This window comes from Triticum aestivum, chromosome 3D (assembly GCF_018294505.1).
Source record: "Triticum aestivum cultivar Chinese Spring chromosome 3D, IWGSC CS RefSeq v2.1, whole genome shotgun sequence".
Lineage (NCBI taxonomy): Eukaryota > Viridiplantae > Streptophyta > Magnoliopsida > Poales > Poaceae > Triticum > Triticum aestivum.
Window position 1 is genome coordinate 474,368,404 of NC_057802.1, and position 12,811 is coordinate 474,381,214.

Genomic DNA, 12,811 nt, shown 5'->3' on the forward strand with positions numbered 1-12,811 from the left:
CATGCATGCATGATGCATCCCACTGTAGTGTACCGCGGTACCCGAAAGGGATTAAAAGAATGGAACGGCAGTGGTGGTACGTACCGGGAGGATCGGCGGTCAGGATTTGCGGAGTCGGGAGTGCAGGGATCGATCTGCGCGGTTGGTCGGGGTGAGTGGGTTTCAGACAGACTGCTTTCTTCTCAGGAACCAGAATGTCTATGGCGCTGCTCCTCTGTTGCACCCCATACCGTGGACTGTCGCATGCGGCCTGGCACGTAGTAGCTCGTGGAAACATCCGGACTGTTGCGTGACAGTCCTGTGAGAGAGTGAGAGGAGCAAAGCTGCAGAGATCGGAGATCACGTTGCCTGCTTAGGTTAGACACGCAGACATCCGATGACACAAGTGTTGCCAATGCCATGCACAAACGCACAACTGTGTACGTACGACAATCACCTCGCAGTGAAGACAAGGGCGGCAGACGCGAGCCCGTCTGCCCACTGCATGTCTGCATTACCAGTTCGCATCATCACAAGACAACAACATGCTTCAGACTCTATAACGGACACCTTGTTTTTCAGGTTGAGAAAAACGTAAAAAAAGAAGAAGAAGAAGAAGAAGAAGATTATCAGGCGGTGGCGCCGACGGTGGCGCTGGCGGCGAGTCTGGAGGAGCCGTAGAGGGTCTCCTCGAAGCGGATGATCTCGTTCTTGGAGCCGTAGGCCACCTGGGTCCGCTCGTCGAGTTGGGAGATCACCTTGTCCAGCACCGACTGCTTGCCGTCGCTGCTGTGCCCGCCGGCCTTCTCTATCAAGAACCCCAGCGGCGCCACCTCGAACAGCAGCCGCAGCTTCGCCTTGGCCGTCGGCGACGTCACGTTCGTGAAGATGCCCTTCTCCTTCACGATGATCTGCATGCACGCACCATTCATCAAACATCCATTCCCTCTCTTCTCACGCATGCATGCACACGAGTAATAATGCTAAAATGAAAGAACTCGATCTCTGCATGCAATGGAGTGTGTGCGCAGGGAGTGTATACGGAAGCAAAGCAAAGTTGGTGCACTAGTACGCGCCGTGCCGGTCGATCGACAGCATGGCCTTGCTTAAAGCAGACGCCGGTACAGGCTCGATGGTCGACCGCATGGGCGCGCGGTGGAACAACAGTTCGTGGCACTCACCGGGAGCACCCAGCCAAATTCAGAAAGTTACGTTGCCTCGACTGGAAGATTGTCTCTCTGCGTGGCCAAAGGTGTGGGAGTAGAACTGACATGACAGATGATCATCACGTTGTTCAATGTTGGAGTTGGATTGAACAGGGGCTACCCCTGATCATCGATGAGATATATCGTCCGTACTGAAGAACCACTGTCATGGCATTTCAGTCCTCCTTTGGCTTGGAGGGATTTTGCAGGAATTTCATAGGATAGGGTTTCTATAGAAAAAAACCTTTAGAATCGTTTGGCCTGTTGGAACAGAATTGTATTCTTACGGAGGAATTCTTTCTATCCTTCACATTTCATAGGAAAAAAAACATTAGCCTAACTCAATGAAAAAAATCCTATGATGAGAAGCAAAAGACATGTCTTTTTCTCTTCCTATTCATAGGATTTGAGATGCATGTCATCTCATTTCCTATGATTTTCTAACCCTATGAATCAAAGAAGGCCTCAGTGTTTCATGCAGGTGATCTTACTGTTCATCTTACTATACATATGTTTTCAGGGCAGCGTTCGTGGCTTCTAACTTCTAAGGATGCGAGCAAGCAATGTGACTAGCAATTATAACTGGAGAGAGTTGTTGATATATGTACCTGGTTGACATCAGGGACCATGCCTCCGGTGTAACGCAGCGTGTACTTCTCCTTGACATAGTAGTTGACAAGCTGACAAGGTACATTTTGCACTTGTTAGATTCTTATTAGAACTGTTCCCACATCAATTTAGAGCTGTGCAGAGGACCAACAACCAAGCAGTAACTAGTACCTTGTCGTAATCAGGGTTATCAAATGTGGCCCTCAAGTTACCAGGGGAGAACATCTTCCCTTCTCCAATGGTTGTTGTGTCCTTGACATGCTGCCATTTACCTGCAGCATTTGTAGGTGCTCGATCAATACACCATTACATATGCATACAGAACTTCGACTGGATACTTGATTCGGAACTGAAGTGAACCTTCGTCGAGAAGAAGGAATTCGTGTGTTCCAGGGCAGTCCTTGAGGGCAACAACGAAAGTGGTGCGAGGGCCGTAGATGCCCATGGCAGCGGCAACTTGGTCACCGCCGGTGACGCCCGTCAGCTTGTCGCCAGGCCAGACACCGAAGATGGTTCCGACGGTGAAGTTGGTGTCCACAATGCTGGAACCATCAAGGGGGTCGAACGCGACGCTGAATCCGCCTGCAAGACGAGTGGGAAAACCCGAGCCGATCAGAATTCAGAAAGCCAAAATTTCTGCATCTCGTAAACGCCAGCTAAAATGAGCTACGTAACTACAGTATGTAGCTGCTGGTGAGTGGATGGTTCGTATGAGTAGAATCCAAGAAGACACCATGGTTACAAACATGTACAGATATATGTTGTTCCACTGCTATAGTGCTCTGAAGGTGAGAAGGTGGACATGTGTTTTGTTCAGTAGCAGACTAGCAGTGGTGTTGCTGGTGTAGTGTGGCACTGAACTCTGTCCAGTACTACAGTACCACTATATATTCAGGCACAGGAATGGCACGCGGTTCTGCTAAGAACACGGTTAAAACATAAGGCGATCGTCTTCCTCCTTAACCATCTTGTCGAGATTTGGGCTCTGATTCCTGGCTGATTATTTATCGTGACAAGATGGATATGCAGTTATGTGAAGTACCTTCGACCGGGCCACCCATGTCCTGCAGCTCGGGGACTTCCTCAGAGCACGCGTACTTGCAGACATGGGAGTACTCCAACGCCTGCATATATACAAAGCGAGGTGAGGAACCGTGACGGGACGAGGCGTGCAGCACGCGTGCGTGGATGGAAAGCGCTGGCTCTCGGCCGTCTCACCTCGAAGAGGAGCTTGTCGGCGAGCATGTCGACGGCGAGCTGCTCGTCGCCGAAGGAGTTGACGCAGGCCGTGCCGCCGCAGGACGCGGTCCGGACCTTGAAGGCGATCGTCCTCATCGCCTCCCCCATGCAGATCAGCAGCCTGATGAGGTTCTTGTCCGGCGTCGCCTTGGTCAGGAACTCCTCCTGCCACCACACAACACCCCACATAAAAGTGTTCAGACACCGTAAGCTTCACGTGGCGGCACGTACGCGCGCGCACCGGCGACGCGCGTGCACGGGACTAGAGCATATGTATATACTGGTGATGGGTGCACGGCACGAACCAGGCTGTCGCCGATCGCGCACCGGGTGGTGAGCGCCGCCCGGCTCGCCGCCTTGGACTGCCTCCCCGCCGGGAACGACGTCCTCGCCGTGTTCGCCCGCAGCGACTCGCCGTAGAACGTGGTCGCCGGCCTGGCAGCCTGCCGCACGCATTGCCCATCCGGCATCAGCAAAACAAAAACGGTTGACGCCTCACCACATGCTGGATATCCTAACATCACACACCTTGGGCCTGTAGGACTGCGAGAAGGACATGGCGGCGCAGCAGGCGGGGGAGCGCGTGGCGGCCCCGCGCGCGTAGCCGGCAGCCGCAACGGTCTCCATTGCTGCTGGCTGGCTGCCGGTGTGTGGTCTGGCCGGCGCTGACGAGGAGAGAGGCTACGGAGGTCAGGATTTCGGAAGCTGTTCTGCGTCTTTACGTTGCGGCGCGGCTGGGGGATTTGGGAGGAACGGATCACACACGGTGGATGCACGACTGGACCAGATGAGCCGGGGGCCAACGTGGCGCCGGAGAAGATAGAGCGCGGGAAGACGACCGTTCGTGGCTTGTGTGGCCCTGCTGGGACGAGCCGACGACGGTGTGCTGGTACGTGTGTGCGTTTCCTGTGGCAACTAACTTGCGCGAGACAGATTGGGTGCAAGTTTGCAATTCTACGAGGATTAAATTTCAGTAGCGTTTTCAGTTCGAGAAAACATCATGTGTGTAACCCTTTTTCTTCTCGAAAGTGTGCTTTTGATCCCCGAGCTCACACGTCACAGTAAAATCAAAAAAAAAATACTCTTTCTGTAAAGAAATATAAGAGCGTTAGATGGAGTAGTAAATTCTGATATAATTTTTGTGATGATTGTTCATATCCGGGTGCAAATTTTGTGATGCAATGACATCCGTGGAGGTCAGGGCAAAAAAACAAAACCGATGCTTCAGTTGAAACATTCATCGATATTTATCTCAAAAACAGTCAGATTTTTTATTATATTTTGTGAATTACTCCCTCTGTAAAGAAATATAAGAGCATTTAGATAACTATACACTCTTAGATTTCTATACAAAGGGAGTACTGTTTATCAGGAAGCATATGAGCTCGTTTCAAAAACTACGTCTTTTTCTTTGTAACAACTTTGTTGCCTTTGCCATGTAGATAATTTTAGCGAACTGCCCAAGCATTATGTAGATAATTTTAGACCTTGTTCAATATGGTAATTTCTTGTATGATGCAAGGTAATTAGTAAAATAAACCAAATTTTTCTTAAGCACCAGTGTCTTTTCTACAAGAGGGGTGTCCAATTAAGCATCCACCCTTTACAAATAAGCATCAGTGCTTAAGAAAAAACTTATTTATTTTTCTAAGCACATTGTACGCCTTAGGTGAAGTGTAACTGCTGTTGGTAACTGAGAAGTAGAGCGAATTTCTAAACTAGCAGAGGGTGGGTATTTCACAAAAGAAACATACTCTTTCCGTCCGAAAAAGCTTGTCCTTCAAATGAATTTATCTAGTACTAATTTGGTGCTAGATACATCCATTTGGGAGATAAACTTTTTCGGACGGAGGGAGTACATGACAAGTTGACAACACCAGAAACAGCTCTACCAAACGGTGGTGCGTGTGTGCGTGTGTGCCGCTTCCTGTGGCAACTTGCGCGAGACAGATTGGTTGCAAGTTTGCAATTCTACGAGGATTAAATTTCAGTGGTGTCTTCCGTTCGATAAAACATCATGTGTGTAACATTTTTTTCTTTCAAAAATGCTCTTTTGACCACGAGCTCACACGTGACGGTAAAATCGAAAAAATAGTAAATTCCAAAGAAAAAAATTGTGATGAATGCTTATATCCGGGTGCAAATTTTGTGATGCAATGACATTCGTGGAGGTCATGACAAAAAAAAAATCAATACACCAGTTAAAACATTCATCAATATTTATCACAAAAAAATCAGATTTTTTTACTGTCTTTTGTGAATTTACTGTTTATCAGGAAGCATATGAGCTTGGTTCAAAAACTATATGTCCTTTTTGTAATAACTTTGTTGCCTTTGCCTTTGTCATGTACGGAGTAGATAGTTTTAGCGAACGGGCCAAACATTATTTAGATCATTTTAGACCTTGCTCAATATAGTAATTTCTTGTATGATGCAAGGTGATTAAAGGTGCTTAGTAAAATAAACCATTTTTTTCTTAAGCACTAATGCCTTCTCTACAAGAGGGATGTCCAATTAAGCATCCACCCTTTACAAATAAACACCAATGCTTAAGAAAAAGCTAATTTATTTTTCTAAGCGCCTTGCATTGTAGGCCTTAGGTGAAGTGTAACCGCTGTTGGTAACTGAGAAGTAGAACGAATTTCTAAACCAGCAGAGGATGGGTATTTCACAAAAGAAACATACTTCCTCCGTTTCTAAATATAAGTCTTTGTAAAAATTCCACTATAAACCACATTCGGATGTATATAGATGCATTTTAGAGTGTAGATTCACTCATTTTGCTCCATATGTAGTCCATAGTGAAATCTCTCCTAAGACTTATATTTAGGAACGAAGGGAGTACAAGACAAGTTGACAACACCAAAAACAGCTCTACCAAACTGGGGAATAAAAACACAGTTGCCAAACCTCTTGCCAAGTAAAGAGTGCCAAACGGGTTTTGGGTTTTGACCCTCTCAAGTCTCAACTCTCACGAAAGAAACGAAACCAATGACCATTTGTTTTCTACCCACTTTAGTCTTTAAGATCTGTATTTCATTTTTCCTGTACACGGGAAAACATTCATATCAGATGAGCTCTTTGAGCATCAAGCCACAACTGACTGGCTTGCCCGTTACCCTGACACAAGCATTGAGAACGAGAATGGTGTGCAATTCGCATGAGTTTCTGCGCAGAACGGATGGCTAGGTCTAAGCGAGCGACTGAAGGATCGATCACTCAAGGTGATGAGTGTCTCAGCACATCAAAACAGGCGCGCATGCAGAAATGCATGCCAGGTAGCTGTCAGTAGACTCAGAAAATCTTCTTCACCTCTTGGACATCCTGGGGCCTGAAATAACGTAAATGTTAGCAAAAATGAATATCATTCTTACCAGCTAGTGTTTGACGTTCGCGGGAGCTGTTTAGTCTATACTCTTGCAGCTAACATCAGTGCATAAAAGAAACAGCGGGATGGATTTCCATATATGCACTACATCTGCTTACGCAAACATATGGGGTCATGTGTAGAGCCATACCTCTGGGACGAATTGGAGCCATCAGATTGATCTTCATCCTCCTCTTCCTCTGCTTCATCCTCATCACTATCAATCTCCAACAGACTCAGCCTGCACTGGTTTGAAACTCTTCTCATGAGGAAAACATTGAGGTAGTACTGCACCAAGTCCACCCTGGTCTTCGAGGCAAAATGTTTTGCCGCTACCGCCCAAAAACTCTTATTTTCAAACACAGGAACCAACTGCTCAAGTGCAGCAAACTTTAGTTGCTCCTCAATGCTCCACATCTCAGAAACCTGCTCACCCATCAAATCAAATTTCCATTCCTTGAAAACTTGACCAATTTCAGACCTTAGCCGATCCCTGGCGGTGTTGATGTGATGTAATCTGCAATAGAAGTTTCCTGGATATGGGCAATTACATGATTCAGGCCTTCCCTGTCCAGCTACCACAATATTTGTCTGTACGACATAACCTTCAGGTGGCCAAGTTCTGCTTCCTAGCATCTTTGAGGTGTTCGGGTCATTCCTGTACCAAGAAAGCTCTGCGTCTGAAGGTGGCCCAGTCCAGTCAGGTATCTCAGCCTGAAACTGCTCACCTACTCCAATCTTCTTCCTTTGCGTGAGAAGCACTGATGTCATGAGTACCATTCTCCTAGCTAGCCTCTCGGATTTCCTTGTTGGGGTTGGCCCTTTCCTTGGTCTTTCTGACTGGTTCTTAGTTCTGTACTTCCTTTTCTGAAAGATGAAAAATGCAACAATGTCCAAAAGAGTAAGAAAGGGAAAATTGTTTCAGAAAGCACAAACAAAATGGAAAGCAGAATAAGAGAAATATAGTGAGGAAACTGACAATAAAAGTAAGCAATCAAACTTTGACAAATTGTCAGACAGGGGGAGGAAATTCTACAAACTAAACACTCAAGAGGCTTTGTGCAACACCCTACAGCCCAAATAGATAACAGCCCAGCCCACGACAGGGCAGACAACTTTTGTCCTCACTTCAGGCAAAAGGGTCAGCCCAGAAATGCTACGTCTTGCACCCAGAAGGCTTTTCTGCAAGTGTAACTCATGTTAAACCGGCCATGTGGGACTAACAGCAGGGGCGCTACACTTTGAGTATCGTAGATACAAATTTGCCAAGCAGATAGAAACATCCAGCCCTCGGTTTTTGTTCAGATGAGGAGACCACAACACAGGTTTCACAAGGCACAATCCTTTTCCCAGATATATAAAAATAGGGTAATCATGGCTCAGGTGTATCCACATTCTTTCAATTGGAGTTTTGACTACGAACAAAATCCAGTGAATTGTTTCAAAATACATACAACAAAACACCACTGGGTTAATGCTACATGCCTATTGTTTGCGCATTCCGGACTTGATACAGGAACAAATAACTGAACGTTGCACTGTACCTCCATTTTATAAAAGTATTAATCATACGCTTCAAAAAACTTTTCTTATTAAGGAAAATGGAACACAAGTTGCAGATGATTCTCTCTCTCTAGAGAGTCAACATCACCATGGTTCTCTAATTTTAAACATTTTGGATCTTTTTTTTTTGAGGGAAAACATTTTGGATCCGACACTATGTGCCTATTACCTACCATTCTTTGATGCCAGCTATGCCTTGTAGGTTGTTCTTCCCAGTAACATGTAGGATGCACATCGTGCGGCCGTGCAGGAAATCATGACTATCATCGCCACTTCGCCAAACATTAAATAATTATACAGTCAGCACTTCCCCAGGTCCTCTATTTCACAGCAAGTTTCAAAATATCGGCTACCGGGTTTATATCGGTTCGGTTTCCGTAAATTGGATGTCAGATATCGGTGATATACCAGACGGTATGTAGTTATATAGGAGGAAACATATCTGTTTTTTTGTCATTCTTGTTTAGACACGCCTCTTTTAATAATAAAAAAAGAATGATGTCAGTGCTTGTGTTACAACTATATGATTCCAAGTTTACTAACTAGTAAATTCAGAAATATATCAATAAATACTCTCAAAAATCTTATTCTAACATAAAAATTACGTCATATATGCATATTTACAAAACATTATGTGTGAATTTTATAATTTGATGCAGCTATAAATACCTAATTTCATATTCACCTATATTTCTAGAAAGAACCCTCGTCATCCACATTGGTCTATGTCGGTGGACATAACGGGTCTAGTATCAGCCATATCGGTCAATATACCAGTCTATATGTCTGATCTGCGTAAAAACGATATTTATGAAATGATATGTTATATCTGTATCGGTAGACTACCAATAACGATATATCGGCCGAGTGCTCGTATCAGCCTAGATTTAGAAGCCTGTCACACGGAAACTATGTACTGCTGTCAGCTTTATGCCAAAGTTGCACAGACTAATAAATGTTTCGGCCAAAATACACTTTGAAAGGCTTTCACTATTTTTACATCGACAAAGGCATGACCACTCAATATGACATAAATCACAAGTTCAGGTTTCCAATATGATAATCCAGGATAGGTTTAAATGTCAGGTAAAATATAGTGAATACAGGAGAAAATAATGCACATTAGTCTAGATTCTAGATATATAATTTTCACTTCCATAAAAGAAAGGAGCCTTCGTTTAAATAATTAATTTGGTATCATTATTAAAGAAAACAGTGCACACTAGTCACATCGACCAGTTGGCTAGCTAGAGCAGACTGAAATGCTCGCAGCCCGATGACCCGTGTTCGAAGCTCAACCCTCCGTTCTGTTGGTGCTCGCCTTCTTAAAAAATGCCACCAAGGGCTAGTCTTGGTTGGTCGAGTTTCTTTTTGTTAGTTATGGATAAATGCCATTTGTGAACATGTATGTCTATTGATACCCATTTCAGCAACTTCCCTTCAGTCCCTTAATCTAACACCTAAGGCCTATACTCTCAACTGAATAAAAGCATGTCGGCAATTCCCCGATATGCATCACTTATTATAAAGCCTCACGTGTCATTGACATTCTCACTAGGAACTCTTCATGGTAAAATTTTCAAGCTTAGTTTCTATCCTAACAAACATAGATAGTTTTGATGGGCTAACAAGTCAATGCATTAACTATGACTAAAAGAAGTTGAAATTATATAAATTTAGTGAATGGGACTCGAGGCATGAAACTTAATGTTCTGGATGTTTACTTCACAAATATAGGTTGTTTAGCCACAGGTGCAAGACCTAAGGAAAAGCCATGGTTTTCGAGTAGCGACTCATCCGAGTCTACTCGGAAAATGTCGAGCCTGCAATTGCGACTAGTCACGACTCACGACTCGAGTAGACACTAAGTTGATTCGATATTTTTTTGCGACTCATCGACTAGTCGACGACTAGTCATGAGACTCGAAAACCATGGGAATAGCCTAATATTACAAACCATGCCCTTCTCTTACTCCAGGTTGATCGAGCTATTCTCTCAATTCTCACGTTCTCTTTGTAAGGAGGCCTCATTTATTAATGAGATTAATGGTCATGGGATGTAAGATGTAACACGAACACGACAAAAGTGCCGACAGCATGTAAAACAATATGAGATGAATAATCGACCTACTACATTATTATCTAATGGAACCATCATCAATGAGGGCAACAAGTTTTTGTGTGACTGCCATGCTCGCCGTGCCTCAATTCCACGATAGGCGGTTCTTACAAGCTTCCCTGACTTATGAGTTACAAAGCTCAGTTTTCAGTTGCTGAATAGTGGAGCGCTTATAATCTGTTGTGAACAAATCTACATAGGCCGCCGAAGGAGGAAAAGTTTGGCTAGCAAAACGGTAGAAGGAAAAAAAAATCCGGTTTGACAAACGGAATTAGGAGTATCATAATTGACCGTGCAAGGCCAACCGCAGCCTGAGTCACCAGCTGAGATAGAAGCAAGACTTCCCCAATCAGGATCTTCCATTGTTTGGGAAAGGTTCTGCGGTGCCTGAGATTCTCTTTGCATGAAACAGGACACCCGTCAATTGCCATTCCATGCCCTGGGACTCCATTTAGTACATGGTTGCTGAGATTCTGTTTGCTTGAAACGGGACACCAGTCAACTGCCATTCGCCGATTCCATAACCTGGCACTCCATTTACAAATGCACTCCTAGGAAAACAAGCCTAGCGATACGGGCAATAGGTCACGGAGCGGAATGACATGTAGTGACAAAATCCTAGATGCAGAAATGCCCCCATCCATGCGAAGCAGCCGGAGAGCACAAACGGAACATGGTCAGCAACAGTCCACCCGCCCAATCCACGGCTACCTCGACAAATTAGCAACAGATCGCGACTCACGACCATAGGGGTTTGCGAATTCGTCCTCACCTTGGAGAAGCTGGGGAGCTCTGCTTGGTCCGCCACGTCCTCCATCTTGAGGTAGCGCGCGCGCCGCAAGGCCAGCACCTGCCGCTTCCTCGGCCTGTCCGCCGGCCGCTTCGCGCAGGGATCCACGGCGACCTCCCGCGCCCACGACACCAGCGCCTCCAGATCCCCAGCCGCGCCGTTGCCGCCTCCGGCCCCGCGCTGCAGGATCCCACCGACGAGCGCGTGGAACAGCCGACGCGGCTCGCCGGCGCCATCCGCCTGCGCGTGCGGCGAGGGGGCAGCGCCCGAGGAGGAGTTGAGCGGATACGGCGAGGGGGAAGCGGCGGCGGCGGCGGCCGGCGCGTGGCGTGGCTGGTCAGCGCAGTGGCCGTTTAGGGCGAAGGGGGCGTCGAGGAGCTGCTTCTGGTACATCCCGACCATCGGAGCGCGGGCGCCGCCGCCAGTCGCAGTGGCGGCGACGCGGCTGGCTGGGGGCAGGTTCGCCGCGCGCCCGCTGCCTGCGCCTGGGAGGGAGGGAGGGAGGGAGGAGAATTGGAAGATTTGGGGTATCTTGTTAGATGTGTGTAAAATTTGAAAGAATTGGGATGGAATTATGGAATGTTCTAGGTTAGGGTCTCCAGGGGGTAGAGCGGTGTTGCGGTTCGTGGAGGCCAGCGGGCCCGGTGAAATTTTTTGCCCCCCCCCCCCCCCCCAAGCGCGATCGTGGTAGCAAGTGATAACTGCATCATCTGGACCGTCCAATGCGAGACGATTAGAGATAATTTTTTCAATCTACTGTATGATACTTACTGGTTAAGCATTCGAGATGTTGATAGTTTTGTCAAAAGCTTGATCGAACGTAAGAGCATTTCAACTTCTAAAATATTGTGCACCTTAATATGGAGGGTGTGTATCTTCTCGAGACTCTCCCTCCATTGTATGCGCGCATCCATCACAAGCTCTTGTGGCCCCAACATAAGACCTATAATTTCACACCGCCACCACTATAGATGATGCCTACTCCTTCCTATTACCCGCCTTTCTACGTCGAGCTTTCTTCCATAGCCCTAGCTCGTCTGTTGTCGTAGTAACCACCCTCTGAACCGTTGATGCCTTCCGATGAAATACATGAGCATTTCTTTCCAGTCATAACTTACCAAGGTCCACTATCATGATCGTCGCCATTTTGCTGGAATTTACCCTAGACTTATGATGTCCATCGAACACCACCAAACTCTCACCGTGTCTTGCAAGCTCAGTGTTAGTCGTTGAATCCCAAAATTGCGCGGGAAGATAAACCAAACGTCACTCGCAAAAGGGCACTGCACCATAATATTATCGATTTTTCCGAGTGCCTAATCACAAAACAAACAACAAGCGGGATGTTGTATTCCCCTCTTCGCAAGACGGCCACAATACAACAACTATCACGCATGACCAGCCATGTGAAATACATTTACTTTAGTGGTGCCCGATTTTTCCTCATAGCCCGAACTTGCCCAATAGATGCCGAGAAAGTATGCCTCATAGCCCGAACTTGCCCAATAGATGTCATTTGCAGTCAATCTCCAAGTAAAGCAATCCTCATCATTGCTCGGAGGTGCCATTGCTGAACAAGCCCCCAAAGGTCCATGAATTCAATGATCGCATGCATCGACAATGTTTCGTGAATATCGGCAATCCACTGTTTCTCCTCCAAAGTTTCCGACACCGATCTTTTCTTTCCTCCTCTGGCCTTAATGAATGGGTATAAACTGGGAGCAATATCTCGCTATCCTTCAATCCACCTATCATGCTAAAAGCTTACTCAATCACCCCTTCCAACCGAACACTTTGTTGCTGCAAGAAATAATTGTGTGGCCTTGTGAGAGATCTCAGCGAAACCAGACCATGCCCTTAATTGCCCGGTTTTTTGAAGCCATAACCAACACATTTGTAATGCGTAATTAAGGAAATTCGGCCGACCAACACTTATACCA

The 12,811-nt window shown here is 46.2% G+C and overlaps 2 protein-coding genes across 2 annotated transcripts; both read right to left on the reverse strand.

Moving 5' to 3' along the window:
• Nucleotides 1–443: 443 nt before the first annotated feature.
• LOC123079778 (sedoheptulose-1,7-bisphosphatase, chloroplastic-like) lies at nucleotides 444–3,869 on the reverse strand. The gene is made up of 8 exons (XM_044502582.1): nucleotides 3,561–3,869; nucleotides 3,338–3,475; nucleotides 3,012–3,197; nucleotides 2,836–2,917; nucleotides 2,154–2,375; nucleotides 1,965–2,065; nucleotides 1,793–1,864; nucleotides 444–890 (listed from the first exon to the last, which is right to left on the reverse strand). The coding sequence occupies exons 1-8, from the start codon at nucleotides 3,657–3,659 to the stop codon at nucleotides 609–611; spliced, it is 1,182 nt and encodes a 393-aa protein (XP_044358517.1). The 5' UTR covers nucleotides 3,660–3,869; the 3' UTR covers nucleotides 444–608.
• A 2,036-nt stretch (nucleotides 3,870–5,905) lies between these two features.
• Nucleotides 5,906–11,465, reverse strand: LOC123079779 (uncharacterized). The gene is made up of 3 exons (XM_044502583.1): nucleotides 10,854–11,465; nucleotides 6,551–7,266; nucleotides 5,906–6,363 (listed from the first exon to the last, which is right to left on the reverse strand). Exons 1-3 carry the CDS (start codon nucleotides 11,271–11,273, stop codon nucleotides 6,327–6,329), a joined length of 1,173 nt encoding a protein of 390 aa, XP_044358518.1. The 5' UTR covers nucleotides 11,274–11,465; the 3' UTR covers nucleotides 5,906–6,326.
• Between the last annotated feature and the right edge of the window lie 1,346 nt (nucleotides 11,466–12,811).